Here is a 21,638-nt window from a genome sequence, read left to right on the forward strand (position 1 = left end):
ATTTTACTTTCATTACGAGCCGAACGAAGATACATTTTAATAATAATGTGCTCATATAGGACAAAAATCGAAATTAGGCTTAATTATTACAGTTCCTTCTACAACACACATTGGAATTGTGATATTTTAAGATATGTTACTCAAATATTACGAGAAATTTCAAAAGATGTTTGAAACACGATTGAAGGATTCTGTCCAATTTTCAGGCGGCGCAACACATTGTTGCAAAAAGTGAACGATTCTAAATACATGTTCACATAATTACCTTTTAAAATATTCACATGAAGATAGGAACATTTTTCACTGAACATTGAAAGAAATTCTGAATATCACTTCTCGATAATAGGTACTTTCGGTGTAGGCTCGCATATTGCTACTGAAAGAAGCATCATATCTACCTTTAATCTACAACGCTTCCTCAACGCAGGGAACTCGAAGATTTTTAATGACTCTCAATGACAATTGCACTTTTTTAAGGCACATACTTCAATATTTACAACTTGTTACTGACTTATATCGTGCACTTGTTGCAGTTAATCCAGTGAGCATAAGGAATTGACGTTACCAGAATATTTTCATTATTTCCTTCTGTCATCCTACTTATGTGAATTATTCTACATCTAGAGATATTAGTAGTAGTAGTAGTAGTAGTAGTAGTAGTAGTAGTAGTATTTAAACCTATGGTTAACCCTCAGTATCTAGGCAGTATGAAGGAGCAACTGATATGTAGATTTACGCGTAATTGCGTAAGGTATCATAAATTGGATAAATTTTAATTTTTATGGCTACTTAATTACCATAAAATACATATGCGTATTGCTTTAAGGCATACATTTCTTTCAAATATCTCGCCTGATGTCCATTTACTGGTAATATGGTTCCATGTAGCAGTTGGCTTCAGAACAAAAGCTGTTAATACTATCCCGCAATACACACCGGCTACCGTCGGTGACGCAACCCGGCAAACACGCAGTTTGTACAAGTTGCAGTGTAGCGCGGAGATCCATTAATGCCCCGCTGGATAGTATTCACCCCATGCTTTATCAGCACACTACACGATGCATTTTCAAAAATCAGTATCATTCAGTCAAACCTGGAAAAATCTTTTCAAAATATAATAATGGATAGTTTAACAACTTCTAGAGAAAATACGATGCAGACGTAAGTCTTCAAAAACGTCTTTCTGTATATCATTGCTCGAATTGAGCACATTTCTTTTCTTAATAAAAACATTCCTTGCATGTGCTTGCCTGAATTTTATGTCCTCCTTAATTTTTCCACCATTAATTCAGTAACAATATTCCATCTACTTCCTTTAAGACTTAATTTCCTAATGTAATATTTCCTGTGTCACCTCACTTCGACTACACTGCATTACTTTTTTCTGGACGTATTTATTTTCATCTTGTACTACGTCCCCAATATTCTGTCCATATCACTCAGCAATTTCTGTAGATTCTGCAGACTCAGATAAAATAACAATATCTGGGGCAAATCTCAGAGTTTTAATATCGTTTCCTTCGATTATGATTCCCTTTCCAAATCCCTCTATGATTTCCTTTACCGCCTTGTCTCGCTTCTTTTTCAAAGCCCTCGATTCTTATCATTGTAGACTGATTTTTACAGATGTTCTTCTTTCTCGGTATCAGATCCCGATTACCAACAGAATATCAAATAGCTTGGTCCGATCAACATTATTCGAAATATATGTATTAAACAATAATAATAATTAATAATAATTTTAATGTGCGATTTGACAGAATCTGATGATTTTCCTTCAATAACGAAATATTAAACATGAATGGTATCTTGTTTAGATAGAACCTGTTAAAAAAAATCTTTTTTCAAGCATTTTCTGAATGTATGATGTACTGAATTATATTTGACTGACCAAAGATTCTCACCGTTATAAATTGGCTGGGTCGAGACTGAAGAGAAATTGGCTTCCATTCTGATAGTTTCCTATAGAGTCCATGTTTTGAATTTACTTTGTTCTACCGCTAAAATGTTAGAAAATGCCAGGTATTTCAGACCTTATTTTCATGAATCTGAACAATATTGTAAACAAATAAAGACAGCAACTGCTGCAGTGTCCGGCATAATGCGTTCAACAACAGCCTTTCCATACTGAGCCGTGTCGTTCCATTCCGTGCTCGAATGAACAACGCATTGCACACTGTGCGTTGTGTATGGTTTGTGTACCTCTCGTATATATTAGTATTAACCACTTCAGTAATACAGCTTGCTGTTTTTATATTAAGGTCAAGGACAGTTAGTGGCTGAGTGGCTCAGATGGTTGTGGCACTGGCCTTCTGAACCCAACTTGGCAGATTCGATCCTGACTTACTCTGGTAGTATTTCAAGGTGCTCAAATACGTCAGCCTCGTGTCGACAGATTTACTGGCACGTAAAGGAACTCATGCTGGACTAAATTTAGGCACATCGGCGTCTCCGAAAACCTCAATTAGAGGGACGTAAATCAAATAACATTATTATTATTTGTGATAGTGTTTTGATGAACGTGAGATCTCACTTGATGAACTTGGTTTGATGTTTTACAGGTGGAAATGACAGGCTCCAGCGTCTTCGACTACGTCCACCACCAGGATCACGCGGAACTGGCGGAACAGCTGGGACTTGGTCTGACGCAAGGTCAGAGTCTAGCGTCTCCTGGCAGTGCAGGTTCCGAAGAGGGTGCGACCTCCACGGGAACCAACAACCCAGACGGTACGTCGAATCAGCTGCACATTTATCCAGGTATCCAGGAGATCTTCCTGTGATTCTGCATGTGGTCACTATAAGTAGGATTATAACTGATTGATTTATATTAAATATGTTGTAGATACTGCTTATTATTCGTGAAGAAATTCTTAAACACTACAGTAATCAATTTGGTCCTTGGGAAATATTCCTGTATTGTAAGACTGCATAAATGGCAGGAACTGTGATATATGCAAACATTTCAACAGAGATGTAATGGTGGTAAAGGAACTTACTTTTTTAATAATAGAATCATATATTTAAAAACATAATTTAAAACAAATATTTTGGAAACGAAATTAAATTTAAATTTACAATAATATCTAAAAATCTCATAATTACAAGTATGTCATTCAGTTCTGTTGAACAAATGACACTTTTTCTGAGGAACTTGTTCTCCTCATATATCTGGAATGCTCCCTCAGTGATGTATTTTTCTAAGTCTCCAGCGTTCTAGTTAGCTACTGAAGCATATGTACCAAATGTACCATGATTGCAGGACATACATTATGCTGGTGAAGATCAAAATTAATATAAATGGCGACCAAAGTCTGCGTGAAGCTTTCGGTGTCGGTAAAATTCCCATCGTTCCTTCCTCAGATGATCCAGGAAAACAGTCAGGGTGAGGAACATTGGTTGCTTATATCCAGAAAGGTTATATTGAACGCTACCGGCTAGAAACAGTAGGACTGCATCCTTTCCTTCCTCGATTGTTGTGGAAAGTCAAACTGCAGGATCTCTTTTGGAGAGGAATTATAAGTCTCTGTATCCTGTACTTTGATAACTTTTAACGTCCATTTCCATATTACAGCAACAATTAAGCAAGTAGTAATCCAGTGAACCAAAGTGTCTGTAGAATCATATACAGGACATCTGTCATCCACTAGATCTTAATCGTTTCACCACCATTCGTTTCCTTTTCATATTTACAGACACTCCGCGAATTTCGAGATCAAGATCGGAACGTACGATCTAAATTGTAATGTTTTTCCATTCTTATCCATTAAGAGGGAAATTGGCCATATATTTTTTACAGACGGAAACAAAATTAATAACATTCAAAATTTGCTTCGCTTTATATTCCCGCACGACAGTATCGTGATTTTTGCTCCTTGATCCAATGCCACACCCACTCAAATTAACCTCTTTTATTATTTTCTCCCCTTTAATAACGAAATCCGTTAGTTCTTATATTGGCAGAGCAGATAATGTTCATCACTGAAGCGACGATGTAGTCACTCAAATTATTAGCCAAATTACAAATATGAAATAGATTTGAAACTTGTTAAAGTGAAAATTTGTGAGTATGCATGTATTCCTCAAGTTGAACGACAGTTTGCGAGTAAAAAATGAAAATGTGTCTAAGATTTAAACCTTAGTGTTACGAACTCAGTCCGTTGAGTCGTATCTTTTTACATTGATTTAACGCACAGAAATATATCATCATGACTATTTAAAGAGGGATAGTCTCAATTTTTCTCGAGAGAAACTACAAGATAATCTTCAAGAGTCTAAGAAAGCTCTGGAAGAAAAATTAATGAGGATCAGCAGGGTGAAAACAGAATATATATGTACGAAGTAAGCATAAGAAGAACTACCATTGGTCAGGAAGTTTAAATATCTGGGTTCATACCTACAAAGTGATGGAGGATACAGCACTGGGTAAATAATGAATGGATGAACTGGAAGAAATTGAGTGGAGAACTGTGTGATAAGGTCAGTTGCAGGAAGAAAGCAAAGCTCTACAAATCTGTGGTGAGACCTGCAAAGCATTATAGTAGAGGTTCCCAAACTTTTATGAGATTGCAACCCTCAGTCATGGATAAAAGTTCAGTGTACCCCCAACGAAAAAATCCGTAAATCATAGGTTTAAAAGATATGACTAGCCCAACCTGGATAATTATGAAGGCATTTTAATTGATTATAAACTATTATTTCAAACAAGGCGAAATTTTGAAATTAAATACATTTTTATAACACATTACAAGAAACTTAAGAGTTTGTGTCTAAATCAAGTATAATAAAATGTTATTAAAGTAACATAGTAAATATAGCTGCGATGAGACTCCAACTGACGTCATCGAAGTTCACAGACAAGTACGATGGCTCCGGTTGATTTCGGTGTAACTTTCCAAGTAGAGACTATATATATGCGTTTCATTGGAATCGGGGATTTATCAACTTTTTTCGGAAAATATTAGGTTGTAGACGTGACATGCTTAAGTAAAATGTGTTCACTTATTAGTGTTACATCACCTCCACATGATCCGAAGCAGTCCTGCGTCATGACATTTGACTTTAATTTTTCGAAAGCGAAACGCATTGACTTAAACAATTCTACAAGATTCACTGTTGAATGTCCCCAACAGGAACACTGAAGCTCGTTGAAATCGTTTGGGCGCAGGTACTGGCCTTTCCTTGTAAGAGAAAAACGTTGGAAGAAGGTAGAAGCATTGGATAGACATTTCTGGAACAAAAGAAACCAACAAAATAATTTCTTTTAAACAGCTATTTGGTTTTATCAAGAACCCCTTGTTTCTGCCCTCGATTGCCCTCTATACACTCTCCATTCTTTATAATTTGAAGTATGTTCAGTCCGTCAGCGCTAACGCTGGTGGGATCTTCAACAGCTCTGCCATCAGCTGTCATAGATAGCCTAGGCATCACTGAAGAGGCGTACTAGTGAAATGAGAAGTGATGTAGTTTTCCGTTGCTTTCCTCACCGAGCCAGAAGTTGCTCTTACATATCAGTCTGCCAAGCCCATTGAATGCATACACCATCCGACCCTATGAGCAACATTTTCATACCATTCATAGCATGAACTGGCTGCATAAGGATTGGCATTACTAGCATCACTCATACCTCAGTCACTTTCATATTGTCAAAGCCAAGGATAAGATAGAGACAGATCAATGAAAGTAACAAAATTACTCTAGCCCATACCAGAAGGCATAGTGCACTGTAAACACTAGGTCCTGCCAGCAAAGGCATATAGTATCAGAATTAAATTTATAAAGTGAGAAAATATTCCAAACAAGACATTTTACCACATAATGCATACAACCTGAGTACCCTACTCTCCGAACAGGTAGGTTAACCTTTCCCTGTGTTGGTGGTGGTTACTGTTTTAAGAGGAAGTACAACTAGACAACCGTCCTCTATATAACACTAATCAGAGGGAAAAAATGGAAGGGATCCGACACTTCGAAAAATGAATACATTGGCCAAAGGAAGACAAGGGCCACGAAGGGCGTGAAAATCAAAGACTCTCTAGGCCTCGGGAACCTAATACCGTTGGGGACGGTAAAGAACAAGAGTTGACGAAGGGAGGTCGGACAGGATAGATAAAAGTGATTCCCCCGGCACAAGTAAGTCGAAGTAATGCCGGGACTCAGCTAAGTACTCCCGAGGTCGCCAACCCACGCTCCAAAGTTCAAAGTCACTGGGGCCCCTTTTAGTCACCTCTTATAACAGGTAGGGGAGGACCAACGCACGTTGATGATTTCCATCTCCTTGAGGCTTCTTCGTTTTCCTTCAGAATTGCAATGTCATGGGCAAAACGGAACGTGATAACTCGCTCTCCCTGGACCTTGACGCCTGCGGTCGGTGGATGCTACTCTACCATTCAAAATCGTTCTGTCCCACGGGCCTTGTAAGCGTGAGGGAATTCGGAAGCATCACCGAATGGATAATTGGTGTTCGATAGTAAAGACCTGCCAAAGGGCAGTAGTAGTGGTGTTTACACGGGAGCTCCACAGTGTCCTTGAGCCCGCAGTGCGGTGCATGCCAATATCGACCGGCGCAATGGGCCGTGGCGGGATCACGTCCCACGAGTTGTGTTCCCTTTGGTTAACATCCAGTTCCGCATCGATACGTAGCACAAGTTAATATCTTGTTTACAGAAATACGTATAATAATTGTACTCCTAATTGCCTGTTTGATTTAAACCAAGATCTTAACGAGAACATATTAACTGTCTCTCCACCCCCATTGTACAGCGCTGTTCAAGAATTTCAGGCCATCATAGAATGTATTCCCTTTTGCTAGCAGATTCAGCGACCCTCCAATTTTTCTAGGTAGAGGAGAATCGGGTAATATGGAATAGTCGGGCAATATGTAATACCACAATATCTTGCCTGTAAGGTACTTCTCTCAGGTGGAAACTCGTCGAATTACGATACATGTTCTCATGATGTTTTGTATTCAGTTTCGACATGATCATGAGTGAGGTTAGTGCGTGGAGCAAGAATATTTGTTTTTCATATTTGAAAAACTTTTGCAGATAATTCTTTTAAAGCTTGTATTAATTACCAATACTGAGTTTAGTCCTGGGAAATCCAATGTTAGATATTGTACGAGAGTTGCTTATATTGCTACACCAGTGTAGATTCCTTGTTGTGCAAAGTTTATGGCATGACGAATCCTTTAATTCAAACATGGTGTGTCGGGATATATGGAATACTGTTTTAGTTTCAAAGTAAAATGACGTTTAAAATTAATTAAAATTAATTGCATTAATCCTGATATATTATAACATGTAACTACATATAGATCTCAGTTTCTGCATCTGTGACTTTTGTCACTGAATGAACAAGTGACTGTAAAAAGAAAACTCTGAATAATTAGTATATACAGATTATCATTTAAGTTAATTACCAATTTTATTCTTTCGATTTTTTAAAAATTCTGTACGTCCACCTGTAAGAACGTTCCTTAAATATAACTGAAATAATTTATTGAAGCTGTATTTTAATTTACATATTATTTACCCTACTATTCCATATTAGCCGACTATTCCGTATTACCCACCGAGTGCAACTTTTTTATAGAAATAATTTTGACCTGAAGACATTAACAATTTACAATTTAAAAATATAGAGAATCTTGGCTAATTATTTGAATTTTCAAACCACATTTATTTATATTTCATAACTGATTTCGGTAAGAAGTTATACTGCCAAAAGTAAATGGTATTCCATATTATACGACTCTCCTCTATAATTTAAAAGCAAGTTTGTTATGCTTTAATTACCATATAGAGTCCGTCTCTGTGGTGTAGTGGTTAGTGTGATTAGCTGCCACCCCTGCAAGTCCGGTTTCGATTCCTAACTCTGCCACAAAATTTGAAAAGTGGTACGAGACTGGAACGGGGTCCACTCAGCCTCGGGAGGTCAATTGAGTATAGGGGGTTCGATCCCCATCTCATCCAACCTATAAGTGGTTTTCCGTGGTTTCCCACTTCTCATCCAGGCAAATTCCTGGATGGTACGTAACTTACGGCGACGGCCGCTTCCTTCCCTCCTCCTTGTCTATCCCTTCCAGGCTTCCCATCCGCACCAAGGCCCCTGTTCAGCATAGCAGGTGGGGTTGCCTGGACGAGGTACTACTCCTCCTTCCCGACTAAATGCCTCACGCTCCAGGACACTGACCTTGAGGTGGTAGAGGTGGGATCCGTCGCTGAGTCCGGGGAAAAAACCAACCATGGAAATGAAATGCACCGAGCTCGATAGCTGCAGTCGCTTAAGTGCAGCCAGTATCCAGTATTTGGGAGATAGTGGGTTCGAACCTCACGGTCGGCAGTCCTGAAGATGGTTTTCCGTGATTTCCAATGTTCACACCAGGCAAATTCTGGGACTGTACTTTAATTAAGGCCCGGGCCGCTTCCTTTCCACTCTTAGCCCTTTGCCGGGCTGAGTGGCTCAAACGGTTAAGGCGCTGCCCTTCTAACCCCAACTTGGCAGGTTCGATCCTGGCTCAGTCCGGAGGTATTTGAAGGTGCTCAAATACGACAGCCCCGTGTCGGTAGATTTACTGGCACGTAAAAGAACTCCTGCGGGACTAAATTCCGGCACCTCGGCGTCTCCGAAGACCTTAAAAAGTAGTTAGTGGGACGTAAAGCTAATAACATTATTATTATTATTATTATTATTATTATTATTATTATTATTATTATTATTATTATTATTATTATCTTAGCCCTTTCATGTCCCATGGTCTCCATAAGACCTACCTGTGTCGGTGCGACGTAAAGCAACATGTAAGAAAAAAGTATAGTTAAGGCGTCAAGTCTATATGTTCCGTAGTTAGGCGGTTCGAGTCCTGTTGGTCGAAACGTAATTTCACCATCAGAATGTTGGTCGGAAGAGTGGTATACAATTTCTAATCACTAGATTGCGTGCCAAAAGCCTGGATTCAGTTCCAAACCTTTCCGCAGTGTCCATATGGAGTGAGTATATATGATGCTGTTGATGGTGATTCGTACGTCGGATGGAGACGTTAAGCTTTGAGCAGACCCTGATAGAAGTAGGCTCCGTGCCGACACTGGGTTTCACTACCTCCCTACCTCATTGTTATCATCATCTAATATCCAGACGCGCAGGTCGCCTATGCGCGTCAGATAGAAATAGCTGCACAAGGAGAGCCGAACATATCCCGGTACTAAGAGCCATACGATACACAGCTAATCCTGACATTTTTCCGGTGTGAAAATAGGAAACTCTTGTAAGGGCTGTTGATTTTCAGTTCCGAACACACCAGAAGTGGAATGCAAACTTCCAGCTAAACATAGTCAGTTGTCTCGTCTACATAAATGATTATTTTTGCAATAAATCGGATCGTTTTAGAAAACCAGAACAGAGAACAGAAGATTCACCGCCCATTGCTATAATCGACTTCTAGGCAGTTTTATTAAGCGGTCAAGATAACGTCTTTGTTGGAAACGTATATATTTAATATTCACCGAACTCGATAGCTGCAGTCGCTTAAGTGCGGCCAGTATCCAGTATTCGGAAGATAGTAGGTTCGAACCCCACTGTCGGCAGCCCTGAAAATGGTTTCCCGTGGTTTCCCATTTTCACACCACCTTAATTAAGGTCACGGCCGCTTCCTTCCCACTCCTAGCGCTTTCCTGTCCCATCGTCTCCGTAAGACCTATCTGTGTCGGTGCGACGTAAAGCAAATAGCAAAAAAATAATTAATATTCAATATTCAGTTTGTTGGCTGAATAACTTAGACAGCTGAGTGCTGACCTCTTGAGCACAAGCTTGAACGTGGCTCAGTCCAGAGGTATTTGAAGGTATTCAAATACGCCAGCGTCGTCGTGTTACTGATATCCACACGTTAAAGAACTGCTGTGGAACAAACTTCTGGAGTGTCTAAAAGCTGCAAAAGTAGTTAGTGAAATCAATTGTACTACCACCGTGTCACTCCTAAATTGCCTCTACACTGCACTACAGAGTTACTTCTTGGACACCCTGTGCTAACCCAAACAAAACAAAACAAAGTTAGCAGGTTCGATCCCGGCTCTGTTCGATGATATTTGAAGTTGCTTCAGCCTCGTGTCGTTAGATTTACCGGCACCTAAAATAACTTCTGAGAGGCAAAATTCCGGCACCTCGGCGTCTCCTAAGAGCGTGAAAGTTGTTAGGACCTAAACACATAATTATTATTATTACAGAGGTGCCAACTATTACAGATTATCTCTAGTTTCTACGGTTTTCTCACATACACTACGGCAGTACGGAAGCAGTGCCGATTATTATATATTTTACGAATAATATGAATTCAAAAGGCCGTTTATAAATTCCAAATTCCTCTCACGAATATGAAATTGTGTCAAAGTTTCCTTTGGGGAAATCAAATGGTCATAAATATGCATTTTAATAAATGAAACTCAAATTGAAAACTATTTATTTATTTGCACCTAACGAATCGTTTTCGGGAGACATCTGTATGGAATGGGGAGTGGACAAGTGTGAGATGAGGCCTCTTTGATAAAAGAGCCGTCTAGATGTCTCTCAGTCATGGCCACTTCACATCACAGTCCGCACGGTTGCTAGGTAACCTAGTGACGCAAATGTTCAGAAGACCTCCAGTCATAAGACATATTTATGTCAAAAATAGTTTCGTAATTTAGAGATTTGCTGTTAGAAAATGGTTAGTACAAAAAGTATGTGATAGTGATGTTTGTCTACAATTTTTGGCCATGAGCATAACATTCTTTGCTGAATGCAAATTTCCAGCATATGTGCTCAATTTATGTTATGTTATCCCTGATTTAGTAATGACTTGCCTGCACTGATTTATTCTTTCAATGCCTGTCTTTGTTGCAAAGTGATGTGGTCTGGTGCAATCCTCCATTTCGGTGAAGTGAAGTATGACATGACTTGCGCCGTTACGTGAAATGTAAAAAACATGAAGCGTATTGTTGAATCACAGAGCAATAAAAGACGCTCTCGTTTTCTTTCCTATTTACTAAAAAAAGAGACTGATGATGCTAGTGCTATACGGGCTGAATGTCATTCACATGAGTTTAGTTTGAAAGTATACTTCTCTTATCTGCATCAGGCCATGCCATTACGTACAACAACTTTTGATGGCTGGAATTTCTATTTGTTTTGTTATTTGTTTGTTACTTGTATAACATCGCCCTAACATATCGAAGGTTTTCGACGTCGGAGGGATGGTAAAGAGCTAGGATTGGCAAGGTATCAGCCGTGGTCTTAATTAACGTACAGCCCCAAACATTTTCTGATGTAAAAGTTGTATATATTTGCGAATAAGACCATTAGGACTACGCAGAGTACTTAAGAGGCGTACGTTTTCCTTCCTTTGTTTGTGCCCATAGTACTTTCATTCTCTTACTGTGGGCTTCCTTCCTTCCTTCCTTCCTTCCTTCCTTCCTTCCTTCCTTCCTTCCTTCCTTCCTTCCTTCCTTCCTTCCTTCCTTCCTTCCTTCCTTCCTTCCTTTCCTAAGACCAAGTTGTTCAGGTCTTTCCTCTTGGTCAACTTGCTAACTGTGAATTTTGGATCTGAAGATTACCCGGTTCTGGACATGTAATTCCTGCCTGTTTCAGATCAGTCTTGATTTCGCCAATCCACTTCATTGGATCGGTTTTGACTTTATTCTTTTTTCGTAGAATTTGACATTATTTTTGTAAGTCTGTCTGGGCGCATTTTTTAACGAGTCCATAAAATCTTAACCTGAGTTTTGTGGTGTCACCGTGAGTATTTGTGTATTGTTTGAATTCTTGTCTGCCTCTGACTTGGTATTGTCCGTCGGTGAGTTTTGAGCCTAGAATTATTTTATGATTTTGCGCTCCTTTTTCTCAATGCTTTCAATGTCTGCTTTCCTTTTCAAAATTAGCGTTTTTGACCGGTTAAACCATTCTCGTTTAAAGGTTGTATTGTAATGTCCTAGTTTTGTGTGCTTGGAGATACAATTTTGCTGAAGATATTTTGCGTTAGATCCATCTTTTGGCATCTAATTTCTTTGGCTTGTGTTTCGAGTCCCTTTTCCTGAATTATTATTAAATAAGTATTGATGGTAACTCTTGCAACGACATGCTGCACTCTGCATTTCATCTCGAATCAACATAAAATTTTAAATGACGTTTTGACATTTAAAAATTCATTCCTTCTGCAATATAACGATAGCTGCGGAGCAACAGGGGTCCTCTAGTTAATTATTAATAGAGCCCGGATTTTGATGCATTAATAGGTTAGAATGCAAACTTACTGAAGCGAGTAGCAAGTATAGTCTACCTTTACAACGATTATGCTATGAAGTTTGCAGAAACATTAGGGGTACGGCCCATCAGGACTCCTGCAATTTATGTTACTCTTCCTACATCATGGAAGAGCGGGTGGCCGACACATCCTACTAACCAAATTAGTTTGCAACCTAACCTGTTCTTCTTCTTCTTTCGGTGCCTATCCGTTTCGGATGTTGGCGATCATGATGGCTATTTTCGTCTTGTTTGTGGCAGAGCGGAACAGTTCAACTGATGACATATTGCACCAGCCTCTAAGATTGTCAAGCCAAGATATTCTTCTTCTTCCAGGACCTCTTTTGCTGTTGATTTTCCCCTGGAGTATTTTTTGGAGTAGGTTGTATCTATCTGTGTTGCGCATTATATGTCCCAGATACTGCAGCTTTCGGCATTTCACTATCTTGATCAACTGAGGTGTTGTGTTCATCCTTCTCATTACTTCCACGTTTGTAATTCTCTGGGTCCAAGATATTCTTAGGATCCGCCTATAAAGCCATGTTTCAAAGGCCTCCAGCTTCTTCTCTGTGTTTTTATTTAAGGTCCATGTCTCTACACCATATAAAAGAACAGAAAATACATAACAGTGCAGAAGTCTGATTTTAGTCCCTAAAATTAGATTGTGGCTTTTAAACACATTACTCATTTTCTGGAACACACTTCTTGCTTTTCCAATGCGTACCTTGACTTCTTGTGAGCAATCCCAGTCTTCATTTATTATGGTTCCAAGGTATGTATATTGTTTTACCCTTTCTATACTCTTTTGATTTATAACCAAGTTTATACCGGAAATATTTTCCTTACTTATAACCATGAGTTTTGTCTTTGCGGTGTTTATTTCAAGCCCGTATTGGCTGCTGACTCTTACAATTCTATCCATTAGTGATTGTAGCACTTGGATAGTATCAGCAAATACAATTGTATCATCAGCATAAAAATCCAGGCTTTAATTATTAAGAAAATATTCTCCTCCCACGAATATAAGAATCCTGTACATACCCACAACAAACATTATGTCTATCGGTACAGTTGTACGTATTTATGCAATACCATGAGCTCCTTTTCAGGTTGACTGTAGATATATTTTATTTTTGTGCTTACCCTTGTTACATTTTGTGTTCCGCTGATGGCTGAGTTTGTAAGGAGCGACTTCACAGAGACAAAAGCGTTGCTGTGGTTACACGCTGCCATTCACTATTCTAGTCTCGTAGAGTTGAGGACCACGCCGAGGAATGTTCCAAGTGAAGAAGGAGTTAGGTGCTTCGGGTCAACTGGGCTGCCTCACGCGCACCACTGTCCGACTGGCTGCCTACGTGCCTTACCTATGACCACACAGAGATGTAGGGCAACAGAAATACTCGTTTATTTCTTCTTTCTTCCACTAGATCACTAATTCTTTACACGTAACCCACACCAGGTTACAGTGCATATAAACTACAGAGTATGTGACACCATTGCAAAACGAAGAATGGATATTCAGTAAACACTTCTTAAAGTGATACTCTTTTTCCCTAACACGTTTCTTCAATATTTTTATGAAACATAAAAGGACACTAAACAAAATCAGATTATTTCCAAAAAATGATCTTGAAGTCTTATATTTTGTTTTTCTTTTCTCGTATACTTCATTGTACCGTATTTGTTTTCTTCCTATTTGTTCTTCTTCCTGGCATTTTCTCATTTCTGCGTCATTCACTACATATGGATTTGCCCTAGTTTTACGACAGGATGTCCTTCTCAGCACCAACTCTATATTGACGGATATGTTCACTGTAGCGCGTCTCTTTGGCGGCTGGCAGTGTGGTGAGATGTGATGTGTTCTGTGCATTAAAACTAACATCACATCGAATCACTTTACCTGAGGAATTCACCATACACTATAAAATTCTTTAACCCGGGACGATTCACCCGTGACCCTGCACAGATTATCTAACAGTCCTTAACATTTATGATCAATCGCTTCTGATCTGCATTTAGGCAGTAGTCCAGGTGTCAGATTCCCGATCTATTATTTTCCAAGCCCTTCCTTTTGCAGAGAAATTTGAAATTTATTGAACATCTCTCTTGGTAAGTTATTCCAAACCCTAACTCCTATTCGTATAAATGAATATTTGACCCAAATTTGTCCTCTTTAAGTCCAACTTTATCTTCATATTGAGACCTTTCCTTCTTTTAAAGTCACTACTCAAACTTATTCGTCTACTGTTGTCCTCTCACCCCATCCTCTCCACTGACAGCTCGGAATATACCACTCAATCGAGCAGCTCGAATCCTTTCTCCCAAGTATTCCCAGCCAAAACTCTTCAAAATTTGTGTAACGCTACTCTTTTTATCTGAAATCACCCAGAATAAATGGAGCTGCTTTCCTTTGGAATTGTTCCAGTTATTGAATCAAGTAATCCTAGTGAGGGTCCCATACACTGGAACCATACTCCAGTTGGGGTCTTACCAGAGACTTATATGCCCTCTCCTTTGCATCTTTACTACAACCTCTAAATACCCTCATCAGTCATCAATGATTTGCATTTAGGGTTGTCAGCCAGTTGGCAGATTCCCTATCAGTTTTTGCCTAGTTTATTCTTAATGTTTTCAAAGAACTTGCAAATGTATCTAACATATTTCTCTTTATAATGAATACTTATCTCAATTTGCAAATCCAACTTTATTTTCATAATATAATATATTCTACTCCCAAGTCTTCCCAGCTAAACTTTTCAACACTTCTGTAACATTGCGGTTTTGTCGGAAATCACCCAGAACACATCGTGCAGCTTTCCTTAGGTTCATTTCCATTTCTCGTATCAAGTAGTCTTGGTATGAGTCCCAGGCACTGGAATCATATTCTAATTGGGGTCCTACCAGAGACTTTCCTGACCTCTCCTTTACATCCTTAATACAACCCCTAAATACTCTCATAACTAGGGCCTGGATGTTTATGTAGTAATAGGTTAGATTGCAAACTTACTGAAGCGAGTGACAAGTAGAGTCTACCTTCACAACGATTATGCTGTGGGGTTTGCATAAATTTTAGGGGTACGGCCCATCAGAACCCCTAAAATTTATGTTACTGTTGCTACACCATGGAAGAGCGGGTGGCCGACACTGCCTACTAAACAAATTAGTTTGCATTCTAACCTATTACTGCATTAACATCCGGGCCCTACTCATAACCATGTACAGAGATCTGTAACGTTTCTTACCAACCTGGATAATATATTACCCCTGTAAAGATCGCCATGAGTATGTTTTGTTTTACGGCACCACAATCACTAATTTTTCTAGCTTTGGCCTAATCAGAGCGTTGTGCAAATTAGTACACATTTCTGTGCTTCTAAATGGCTTCACATTTATGATCGCTATATCCCTGATATTTAAGCAATAACTGGTTAGAATGCAAACTAATATGGTTACTAGTAGAGCTAGAAATTTTAGGTGCAAAATTTGGATCAGAAGGGTGCTTAAAAGGTGCACTAATTTAGTTTTAAAGGTGTCCAAAATATGCAAATTTAAAATGTATGTATTCATTACAAACTGTACAAAAGGCAATTAGGACACAATTTCACATATGTATTAAAAAGACTGCTAAAACAGTCCCAAAGCACTTTTTATACTGTGGTTCACGTCTCATCGACACATGTAGGACTCAAAATTTATAACAGTTTAAATTTACAGTAGTCAGTGATACTGATTGGTGGGATTGCTAATTGTTAATTCAACTTCACATTCCCCCTTTTCTTACTCTTGGAAAGCTTTCGAACTGCAGCGCGATAAAACGCAAACTGACTTGTAGACCTATGCCTAAGGGTAGTTCATTGATCCTCAACTTAATCTGAAAGCTTTCGCCTAACATCACTGCGCTGAAGCAAAATTAATGTGATATCACCCTGAAAATGGTTGGCGGATGAAAAGTAGATAAAGTAGATAAAGCCACGTATGTTCTGTTTTCCTTTGTGGGATTTTAACGAAATAACACGCAGCAAAGAAGTAAAAACATCAGGTGGTAGAAATTGCTAAAAGGTATTGACGTTGAGTTTAAGGGGCAGAAAGGTGCAACCAAAAAATATCGTCATAGTAAAAAAATTATTAACGTGCAGCACCGAAAATTTCTAGTTCTAGTTATTAGCAAGTATTGACTAGCCCGTTCCTCCATTATGTAACGAGAGTAACATAAATTCTAGGGGTTCTGATGGGCCGTACACCTACTGCGTATGCAACACCCATATCATAACCGTTGTGCACGACAGGCTATATTTCTTACTCATTTCAGTCAGTTTGCATTCTAACCTATTACCGCATAAAAATCCGGGCTATAACGATCACAAATCCCAAAGTTCTACATACTTGAGTGAAGAATTATGTCAGCAGTCGCAGTGGATTTCCCATGTGTGCGCTCACGGTCAGAGTTGTACAGTATGGGCTGCAGTGTTGCTTGGTATTCTGCTCACTAGAACATTCCAGTCAGGTAGCGAGGTAAATGGTGAATCATTCATTACTGTTCGTATATTGCCTATTGTCTACAATAGCGTGGCGTCATCACACCATCGCTTTGCCTCCCGTCTGCTCAACGCCCGCGCAAATCGGAGAGCTTCGTGTCAGCAAACACAACAGTGCTGGGAGTAATCAATTTCTCCTTTTAACTGACTCGTCACTCAGCTAAAAATTTAAATCATGATTGAAATGTTATTCGTAATCATGACTGAAGTAAATAACAATTTTAGTTGGCTAGGAGTCCACGTTTCCAAGCCACATGGATATAGCGTGAAACGATCACATTGCCATACAAGGTTCCAAGCCAGTGATATTCGTTCTCAGCTGAGACATTTGTTGATGTTTCTTTGGGAAGTGGAGAGGCAGGCCACCCCTCTTTCAAAGAATCTGAGAATGATTACAGGAACTGCTAAGGTATGGAAGATTTCCCTTCGAGTTTCTCGGAGAGAAGTAGTGGTATTATGTCTCTTTCGGATTGCTCATACGCACTCCTACTTACTCAAGGCAGAATACGCCCTCCCCCGCCCCGGTGTTTACATCCTTACGGAGGGCGTGGACCTGGCCGATCTTGTGCCATAGTCTAAAACTTCCCGGTACCACTTCCCTCATTCCACGGGATGACGAGCAGTCAGTTGACCTCATGATCCGTTATATTAGGGCCTGTTTTATCGTTTTTAAAAGTGAAGTTTTGATTTGATTTTAAATTTTCTTTTACTGAAAACTCAGTTTTATTATGTTCTATCTATCATTTTGTATATTTAATACGGTTTGAGCTTTTAAGCTGAATATCTGAAACTATCATTTTTCAGTTTTAACGCAGTTAATTTTTAACTGTTATGTTATTCAGTCTTCTGAAAACAATTTTGAGTAGTACATTTTTAAACTACCTAAAAACCAAAACACATGGTAACAGAATTAAAATTCTATTTTATTTAAGTTGTTCCTTTTCAAATATAACACCGTTAGCATATATTTTCATTTTTCAAGTAATTTATACATTTATTACTCAAAATTAGTGTCGGCAGACTGCACAACCTAACTCTTATAAAATATGCCTAACGATATAAAATACATATAGTATTACGTTACATGAAAACAAATATGGACGTAAAATTATATTATCGCCTAAATGAAACGACCCTGGTTATCGGGAAGACAGCCCCATCAAGACTGAGCTATGTCTTACTAAAAGACTCTTTCTTTATAAAAGACATCAGAATGCAGAAACACCTGCCCAACACTGAGGCTTACGAGAATACATTCCAAATTATCATAGAAAAACGCAGCCATATCTGGAACGACTTTTATTCAACGGACGCCATAATGATGGATGATTGGAAACAAGCTAATTACAAGCTTCGACACGTAATAACGCGAAATGCAACACACGGTTTTCATTACAAGTTCTAACAAAATAAGAAATGTCATCACCCGAATGCAAATTGTGTATGTGAATTGTGCAATGAACACTGTTAAAGATATCATGCAAATATCTGCGGCAAAAGACAAATATTAATAACAAAACTAGGACTCGAGTAATGTAATATAGTTTTTGTATTTTGCAGATTGTGCGCATTTTCGTTAATTATAAATTATTCCTATGAAAGTCTTTGTAAAATAAAGTCGTATATGAAATAATAATACTCTTTTCTTCAGTAGCAAAACATCATTACAATTATTCAGTTATCTTTTCTTCTCTTGCTGCCGCTTTTCCCACGCCTGTGGGGTCGCGGGAGCGAACTGCGTCGCACGTGTAGATTTGGCCCTGTTTTAGGCCGAATTCCCTTCCTGACGCCAACCATATACGGAGAGATGTAATCACTATTGCGTGTTTCTGTGGTGGTTGGTAGTGTGGTATGTTGTCTGAATATGATGAGCAAAGCCCGGATTTTCATGCGGTAATAGATTAGATTGCAAACTAATTTGGTTAGTAGGAAATGTCGGCCACCCGCTCTTCCATAATGTAGCATGCGTAACATAAATTATAGGGGTCCTGATGGGCCGTACCCCTAATTTTTATGCAAACCCGATAGCATAATCGTTGTGAAGGTAGAATATACTTGCTTCTCGCTTCAGTAAGTTTGCATTCTGAACTATTAATGCATAAAATTCCGGGCTCTAATGATGAGGAGAGTGTTGGGATGGACACATGCACCCAGTCCCCGAGCCAGGAGAATTCATCAGAAGCGATTAAAATTTTCGACCCGGCCGGAAATCGAAGCCCATTCCGCTGAGCATTCAGCCAACGAGTCGGACACAATTATTCAGTTATACATGCGCATAATGTAACAAAGTATTTACTAACGGTTTTAAACCAGTGTTAGTACTGTAATTATACATGATGATGGCAGTCGTAATGTAGATGGTAATAATAGAAACTAGGAAGTGAACTAAAACTATGAATTTAAGAGCAAGAGCCAACAAATAGGAATTTTAATTTATAATACAAAAAATAATGTTGTTTACATTGCTTTACTGTGGAAGAGTATGAAGTTGCAGATATACCTAGACTTTACTCATTGCTTTATTTGAATGGATTCTTGCAAAAACGGGCTAATCAAAAAATTAATAAAATGAAGGTTCAAACTATCTTCTATGAGTTGGGCTAACATGAGGGGAATCCTGCGTGATGTCATGCGATGCAAAGCTTTTAATTTTATTGAGACTAATTCTGTTATTACAAAATCGAGCTAACATTTATTTATGCAGAAGGTATAAACGTCTCGGTTCCTGGTCATCCATATCTTTCCTACGACAGAAATTTTGGATTAATTGTAAAAAGAAAGAAAAGGGCTGTTTCTTACGTTCGTATGAATAGATGGATTTAGTAAAAAGAGCTATAGAACAAAGGAGGCCATTTCAGGTAATAAAACTGACAAGTAATAAGTATGTGAGCACTCAACCTTTGCTACACAAAGTAACAAAGGGAATAGTATCTGTAAATAAGACAAGAGTACTAATTAGTAAAGTTTCAGGGGCCGAAGAGCTAGTTGATCAAGTATCATCATCATATCAGCAAAGTTTCAAGCATATTTTTAAGGAATATAAACTATTTAATTATTTTCACATATTCACATGGTATTGTTGAGATATATGATTATGATGACTAAAGCCCGGATTTTCATGCCGTGACATGTTAGATTGCAAATTAAATTTGGTTAATAGCAAGTGTCGGCCACCCGATCTTCCATACTGTAGCAACAGTAACATATATTAGAGGAGTTCTGATGGGCAGTACCCCTAATGTTTATGCAAACCCCATAGCATAACAGTTGTGAAGGTAGACTATACTTGCTGCTCGCTTCAGAAACTTTGCATTCTAACCTATTAATGTATAAAAATCCGGGCCCTAGTGTTGACATTAACAAAAGGAACAGTGTTGGCGGTCAGCCATCACTCGCTGGTGTTGAGATGCGACAATCTAGAAGGGTGCAATGCCAATAAATCCAGAAAAGCTTAAGGACCAGTATTACAAAGAGCTGACAGCTGGTAATGGCCAAGAAGTTGCTGAGGAATCACTCTCCAGTGCATTACAATATGACCCATATGACTCATGATTGCCCTATGAGTAAAAGTTACGCCATATCCCAAAATAAGTTTGTAGCTAATTTATATACAGTCTACTGTATATAAAACATCTTTCTTTCGTATAGTATGATCATAAAATAAAAGTTGGTCACAAATCTAAGGTAAATCCTACTTTTCCAAGTACCTTTCATTTTAACACAGTATATTAAACGGTATCTATAATTTAAGGGCACTACATTGAGACAGAATAATTAAAATGGGCACCCTCCCTAGTCAGACACCGACCTTATTACAAAATTTGAAAGTCCCATTGTGTGAAAGAGAAAAAAATAGTAATACAGATACTGAGAGACTCTCTACAAATCATTCATTTCCAGCCACACCTGAGAACGTGATTAACATTCCTTGCCCACAAACCCTGGAAAAACATAATAATAGCACTAACAGTTAAATTTCCACTTTTTGATGATTTTAAACTCCACTTAAATTGTAACCTGACTGTATTTCGGATCTGAATGGTCATCCGCATTTGAGGACGGGAGATCTCTCTCTCTCTGTAGCACACGTTTTTTCATAACATTTGAAAAAGTTGCTATATATCTGTTCTCTATAAAATGATGGTTATCCCATTTTTGCGAGCACCCATTCATGTATTAAATATTTATTGATATCGTTCCTTCTTTCTCTCTTAATCTGTTTACCCTCCAGGGTTGGTTTTCCGTCGGACTCAGTGAGGGATTCCACCTCTACCACCTCAAGGTCAGTGCCCTGGAGACTGAGAATGTGAGAGTTTGATACAACTAGTAAGGAGGCCCAGTACCTCGCCCAGGTGACCTCCTCTGCTGTGGTGAACAGGGACTGTATGGGAGGATGGGAATATTGGAAGTGATAGGCAAGAAAGAGGGAAAGAAGTGGCCGTAGCCTTAAGTTAGGTACCAGCCGGGCATTTGCCTGGGGGAGAAGTGGGGAAACCACGAAAAACCACTTAGATTTATTGATATGAGGTAAATTATTATCTCTTTATAGGGGCCACAAAAATGCAATATAATTTGCTCTGTATTAAGCCCGGTCTGCTTAATGTATGTAGAGAATAGTTAAGGCGATATGGTTGTAGGAGTACTTCAGAAATGCTCTCGATATTTGGTAGCGAAAGCATGGCCTCCTGGATTTTCATAAGGAAGCGTATTGAAAGAGCGCTTTTAAGTAGAAATCACCGCCTCAGTGTGACTCTGTCAACAGAGAGGAGAAAAAAAAGGTGATGGCTGGACAGGAGAAGCAATCTTCTTGTCGCCATTGTCGGCGCATGCAAGTCG

At 38.8% G+C, this 21,638-nt stretch overlaps 1 protein-coding gene across 1 annotated transcript in view; it reads left to right on the plus strand.

The window, feature by feature from the left end:
• Positions 1–21,638, plus strand: part of trh (trachealess) — a 263,636-nt gene that overhangs the window by 171,045 nt on the left and 70,953 nt on the right. Inside the window, exon 5 of the mRNA XM_067156891.2 lies at positions 2,562–2,727. Coding sequence (XP_067012992.1) covers positions 2,562–2,727 — 166 coding nt within the window. The remainder of the gene's footprint in view (positions 1–2,561; positions 2,728–21,638) is intronic.

This window comes from Anabrus simplex, chromosome 13, assembly GCF_040414725.1.
Source record: "Anabrus simplex isolate iqAnaSimp1 chromosome 13, ASM4041472v1, whole genome shotgun sequence".
NCBI lineage: Eukaryota > Metazoa > Arthropoda > Insecta > Orthoptera > Tettigoniidae > Anabrus > Anabrus simplex.